The sequence below is a fragment of the Brachyistius frenatus genome, unplaced genomic scaffold, assembly GCF_029030835.1.
Source record: "Brachyistius frenatus isolate BFR_SWC_R1_liver_20210118 unplaced genomic scaffold, ASM2903083v1 Contig_7, whole genome shotgun sequence".
Lineage (NCBI taxonomy): Eukaryota > Metazoa > Chordata > Actinopteri > Embiotocidae > Brachyistius > Brachyistius frenatus.
The window spans coordinates 4,351,020-4,357,500 of NW_027210606.1; the positions used below are offsets into that span (position 1 = coordinate 4,351,020).

The 6,481-nt window shown below is 50.3% G+C and overlaps 1 protein-coding gene across 1 annotated transcript in view; it reads left to right on the plus strand.

Annotated features, from left to right (window-relative positions):
- grin2ab (glutamate receptor, ionotropic, N-methyl D-aspartate 2A, b) overlaps positions 1 to 5,032 on the plus strand; it is a 91,037-nt gene extending 86,005 nt beyond the window's left edge. The window contains exons 17-20 of the mRNA XM_069689686.1: positions 452 to 690; positions 2,622 to 2,802; positions 3,164 to 3,935; positions 4,025 to 5,032. Coding sequence (XP_069545787.1) covers positions 452 to 690; positions 2,622 to 2,802; positions 3,164 to 3,935; positions 4,025 to 5,027 — 2,195 coding nt within the window. The 3' untranslated portion in view covers positions 5,028 to 5,032. The remainder of the gene's footprint in view (positions 1 to 451; positions 691 to 2,621; positions 2,803 to 3,163; positions 3,936 to 4,024) is intronic.
- Positions 5,033 to 6,481: the final 1,449 nt, after the last annotated feature.

Below are 6,481 nucleotides of genomic sequence, written 5' to 3' on the forward strand. Positions count from 1 at the left end.
AATCAAACCGATGAAACCACTAAAGCGCTTTGCTTCACATCCAGGCCTTTTTCATTCAGGGCAAACACCCCTCATGCGCAAGCACACACGGACTCCAACACACAAGCCCACTGAGTCAGATAATAATTCCTCCCATCTTTCCTTATCAGTCCTTCACTATCAATTCTTCCCCCTCCTCCTACAACCACTTTTTTTCACTCCACCTCCCGTCTCCTTTCCATTACGATCTATTTACCACTTCACCTCTCGCCCCTCCTCCCTTCTCCTCTCCATCTTCCCCCATAATGATACACTCTTTTTCTCACCACACATCTCACTCACCATCTGCCGCCCATCCCATCCTTTCTCTCTCTCTTTCTCTCTATGTCTCTCTCTCTGTGCTCTCCTTCATTCGTCACACCCTTATTTTCCTGCCATCATCTGAAAACCTTCACTTTCCTGATTCCAACAGGTGAGATGGAGGAGCTGGAGGCCCAGTGGCTGACTGGGATCTGCCACAATGAGAAGAACGAGGTGATGTCCAGCCAGCTCGACGTGGACAACATGGCGGGGGTCTTCTACATGCTGGCCACGGCCATGGGCCTCTCCATCCTCACCTTCATCTCAGAGCACCTTTTCTACTGGAGGCTGAGATACTGCTTCACCGGCGTCTGCACTGGAAGGCCGGGTCTGCTCTTTACTATCAGCAGGGTGAGCAAAAAGAAACACATCTCATAAAAACATCACCACTGCAGGACGTTTGGTCAGGAAGTGCGCCCAGTTTTGGCTCCTGGGTAACAGTTTTCGCCTCCCTTGCATCTCATTTAGTACTTTAGGATGTTTCGAGTTTGCAATGTTGATCACCACTTACTCATCAAACAAAGTCCTCCAGAGTGCAACCGCTGATGTTCAGCATTGATCCAGACTGTAAAAAAGCGCTGGTTGTTGCAATATCAATATGAGGGGCCACGGATGGGAATTTCTTGTAATGTTATTGATGTTTAGCAGAACAGCCGACACACACCACTCTAAAAGAGCATGAGATAGAGGCAGAGTGGGCTAAATACAGAGAATCAGCAAGAGGAGCAAACAGAACCGAATTTACAAATTGTTTCAACGTGGTTAAATGCCCAGAAGAAGAAAATAGACAGAAAAAAACAACTCAGCACATTATTGCGACTTTGAAGACGGGCGTCAAGCCTTTGTGGGGTTTAACAACATCAATTCAAACATCACAGTAAATTACAAAACTTCTCTGTTATTGTCTTGTTGGGCAAACATTTCATCTCAAACGAAGGAGTCAAATTTGAATCCATTATCTGTCTAATTTGCCTAATCTTCATGGTTCTTCGAATGCAGAGGAAATGCAAAACCACACACGCTAACGGGACTTTTAGTTGGTTGAACGGCTGATGAGTCTAAAATTCACATGATTGTTTCTGAAAATGTACAGGAATGTGTATGTGTGTGATGCATATGTCTGAAAAAACACAACTGTGACTTGAGATACAGAAGGAATCTTTGTATGTATGTGTGTGTGATAAAAGAGGAAAAGGGGGATGGTGTAATTACCGAGGCAAGCTGAGGCAGAGAGGAATTTACTGCTGTACATATGGACGGCAGGATAATGGACTCAAACAGCTAAGAGGATGAGAACGTGGACACACACTCATATACATACACATGAGGCTCTCTCTTCCTCTGTCTCACACACACACACACACACACACAAAAGTAGGTCTTACAAAGTTAAAAATGGTCCCAAATATTTGCTTGTGGAGCTAGGTGAGCCACAGGCTTGACCACACACACATGCAGACAGATAGACAGATGCACACACACAAACCTAAATATACACACACAACACACAAATGGGCTCAACCAGACAGACCACTATTTCATTATTCATATGTCATGTCTCTGTTAGGCAGGGCTTTTATTCCAGACGAGCAGCATTTCACACATTAAGTGTTTTACTAAAAGAGTGCGATGTGTGTGTGTGTGTGTGTGCGTGCGTGCGTGCGTGCGTGTGTGTCGGTCGGTCGGTCGGTCTTTCGGCGAGCGCATGCCGTAAGAGCCGCGATATTGGAGGTTAAGTGGCTCTAGGAAGAACATCTCGTTGCACTCAGAGGCCCCCCTCCGGTGACATCATCACCTAAATAAAATTTTCCGGGCGCCTCCGAAAGCAGTTTATCTAAAAAAGTGGCGATTATCTCTTCTAGCCACATGACAAAACAGAATGAGGTTAGGAAACGCAGCTGAGCTAGGATACAGAGGTCTCTGCTAATTTACCTCCCAAGGAAATTAGGCTCATGCATGTCTGAACTTTTTTTGTGAAGTCACTGGGCTGAGAATTACACTTGCTCTACTATTTTCTCCCTGATCTCCCTCCTCCTTCCCTCTCATTTCCTTTCATCTCTTTCTTGCAATTTCCTTTCCTCTCCTCTCCTCTCCTCTCCTTTCCTTTCCTTTCCTTTCCTTTCCTTTCCTTTCCTTTCCTTTCCTTTCCTCTCCTCTCCTCTCCTCTCCTCTCCTCTCCTCTCCTTTCCTTTCCTTTCCTCTCCTCTCCTCTCCTCCACCTCCCGTCGTCCTCCTCCTCCTCATCCTCCTCCTCCTCCTCCTCCTCCTCCTTCTCCTCTCAGGGTATATGGAGCTGCATCCATGGCGTCCACATAGATATGAAGAAGAAGGCCCCAGAGTTGGACTTCAGTCCTCAGGCCAACATGTTGCACCTGCTCAAGTCTGCCAAGTCGATGGCATTGTCCTCCCCCAAACGCAACACTGTCCTCGTGCAGCCGAACATCCTCGACATGATGGGGAAAGGTACTTTGAATACTTTTATATAGAGTCCAGCATACACTCTGTATTTTCAGTAGCCATTAAATCAAAATTTATCAATTCTACTTGCCCAGATCGGGTAATAGAATAGTTCACACATACTTAGTTTTCCCTGCCTTTTCTATATAGTCTGTGTATTCCTTAGTAAAGGTGACTCCCTTCACCTTGTTATAGTCCCCAGGCTGTAATGGGATTGACTGTCATGTATAGAATATGGAAACGCATTAAAAGGTACACACTATGTGACTATGACAGCAGATAATGTATCAGCTAACTGGCTGAGCATCCATCCAAACATCCATCTATTGTATCTGCTGTCTGAGGTGCATCTTTCCTTGTCTCCTAGGTAACTCACTGCAAAGTCTGCCTCAGAAGGGTCCTGGTCTCTATAGCAACGCTGCGGGTCCGCAGGGTTTCATGTCATTGTCCGGACGACACAAAAACCTCCTAAATAATGCTGCGCCATTTCCCGTGCAACAAAAACCCCCCGCTCACCAGACCAGCCCCAACAAGCCCCAGCTGTCAATCACCAACGACAACGGAAAGACCCGCCTCCCCGGGCCGGCCTGCACTGCATCAAAGCCTCGAGCCCTGTGGAAGAAAAGTGTGGAGACGCTGAAGACTCAGCCGACTGTCACTTCTCCAGGCCAGAGCCCCGCCCCGGCGTCTGGGTCCGGCCCTCCGACAATGAAGAGCCAGCGCTACATGCCTGAAGAGCCGCCACACTCTGACATGTCGGAGTGCTCCAGTCGGCCGGCATCACACAAAGATTCTGACTCCATGGCGGCGAGGGGCGGATTTAAACCCATCAATCAGCTGAGGAAGAGGGGTGGGGGTGGGGGAGGCAGCGGAGCATCCAAGATCTACTCCATTGACTCAGACCAGGCCAGTCTCCACTCTGCTCCCCCGTACCAGCGAGACAGCCAGGGGGGAGGCGATGACCTCAGTTACCCCCCTGACCTGTTTCCACCTGAAAGCCCATACTCACACACACTCTCCCACCAAGTGGACACACCCATTCTGCAGCTGAGCGCCAGCCTTCTTCACCACAGTCACAGCGCTGAAGCCGACCTGCACTCCCTGAAGGACAAGAAATACAGCACCTACACGCACAGCGGGTATTCAGCATTAAACACAAATAAAAGCCTGCGTTAAGTGCTTGTATTGTCTCTTTGTGTATAATCAGTGTCGTCCTCTTTTCTTCCAGTGTGAAGGAGAAGCCTGGAGGTTCATTCGAAGCTCCAGGTGCAGCTTCGGGTACACAAACCGCCAGGCCCGGCCACTGCCGCTCCTGCCTGACTAAACTGAGCGGTTATTCCGGCCTCTACACTGTTCGCTCACCACAAGCTCGCTGTGATGCCTGCGCCCACCTGGGAAACCTGTATGACATCAGCGAAGACCACCTGCACTCACACTACTCCCACGCACACACTCACCCACACAGCGGGGACATGTTTACACACTACCTTCCCCAGAGCGAGCTGGGCCTGGTGGGCGAAGGGGACGGGCTCGTCAGCCACTTCGAGCCCTCCCCTTCCTCCCCTTCTCCTCTGCCCACTCCCTCGCCGGTACAGCACCTCCAGCTGAGTCGCCAGCACTCCTACGAGAACATGCTTCCGGACGGCATTCCCGAGCGGCAGTCGCAGGCCCACCCCCACCTGCGGGGACTGAGCCTGCCCGACAGAGATAGGGATAGGGAGCTGACCCTGGATGAGGGGGCCTACGCCAACGTTCTCACAATGCGCTCTGACCGTCCGTTCAGCAGCCGCAGCCCGCCTTCTCCGTCGCCCTCCCACCACCACAGCCTGGACGCCCCAATGCCTCTGCCCCGGCGCTCGAAGAGTCTCCTGCCCGACCGCCCCTCTCACAACCCTTTCCTCCAGTCCGCCCCTGGCACAACACAACGAGATCCCGCCTCCCAGGCTGTCACACGCATGCCACAGAGAAGTTCTGCCCACGAGCTCTATAAGCAGCGAATGCCGCTGTCGCTTACCCTCGGTAACCACGGCAGCCATTCCATCAACCAGCACGGCGGCCATGTCGACCAACAGGTGTTCTACCCTCAGCAGGAGCCTCCTGTGGTGGCCTACATGGTCCCACCCGCTGCCTCTCAACCAATGAGCTATGTGACAGCACCACGAGCCTCGAGCGCAGGCGGCAACCGACCCCGGCTCTACCGCCGCATGCCCAGCATCGAGTCTGACGTCTGAGAGTCACACACAACACACTTACTCTCACCGAAAACACACCAACACGCACGCATGCAAGAAAGAGGTGTGTGTGACCGGACCAGGCAGCTCCGATTCTAAGCACATACACAGAAACACACACACACACACACACACACACACACACACACACACACACACACACACACACACACACACACACACACACACACACACACACACGGGTGAAAGACTTGGAAGGTCTGCTCGGGACTAAAAGGTTAACAGTGATGCTGAGTAAATATATCATTGTTTTCTTTATCACACCCTCTATAGGGCAGGGATGTGGCCACGGGGACACCTGGAGGCACAAAACGAGATGAAGAGTGTGTGTGAATGTTAGTGTGTACTAGCCTCAAGCTGTGGGCTACGAGGCACGAACTGACAAATACGTCTGACAAGACAAATCGAAATCCTGGCGGAGTAAGAGGGACACTGTACGTGGGGGCTAAAAACGCCAACAGTGTGACGTGACGGGAGATTCGATGGAGTGTTTGGAAGACGAGCCAACCTGTCCCGCCCTCTCACCAGCCTCTTGGAGATAAAGGGGACACAGAAAACCCCTTTCTTTCTGAGATCACACACACACACACACACACACACACACACACACACACACACACACACACACACACACACACATTTCTCCTAAACACACCCGCCCCTCTCCAGGACTCTCCTGTTGCACTATGATTTCTACAGTCAACCCGTATGTTGTCTGAGTCTCCAAACTGCACTGCCAGCATGGCTTAAAGAGTAGTAAACTACACTATAGTACTCCTTGACTTGAATGGAAATTACTATCTATGTAATAGACTAGACTGGGAGGCGAGCAGCTGGTCAGGAGACAGGTCTGAGAAGTGTGTCAGGTCCTGCCAGCAGATGTATAAACACTGGAACACACACACACACACACACACACACACACACACACACACACACACACACACACACGCTGTGTCCGTTGTTAAGGGGATGTAGAAGAAGAAAAAAAAAACACAGACTGTTTGTTATTGTTGATGTCAGCGAATTGAACATTCCAAAAAACTAAAAGTGGACCAAACGCCGGCCACCCGTCAAAGCCTCTCAGGATGAGGGTGTGTGTTCGAGTGTTTATAGATCTACAGACATACGGTAGAGCATCCTCGCTTCCTTCTCTTAGCTAGCCTTCAGGTCATACTGCATGCTTCCTACTGCCCTGTGTTCCAGTTAAACTCCTATACAGGGTCATATATGCACACACACACACACACATACACACACACACACACACACACACACACACACACACACACACACACACACACACACACACACACACACACACACACATATGACACACACACATACGCACATACGCAGTAGTCTAGGATACTAGTTTAGGGTGGGTGTGTGTCGAGGCTATGACATAGCTTCTCTTTGTGCACTTTGTAGAT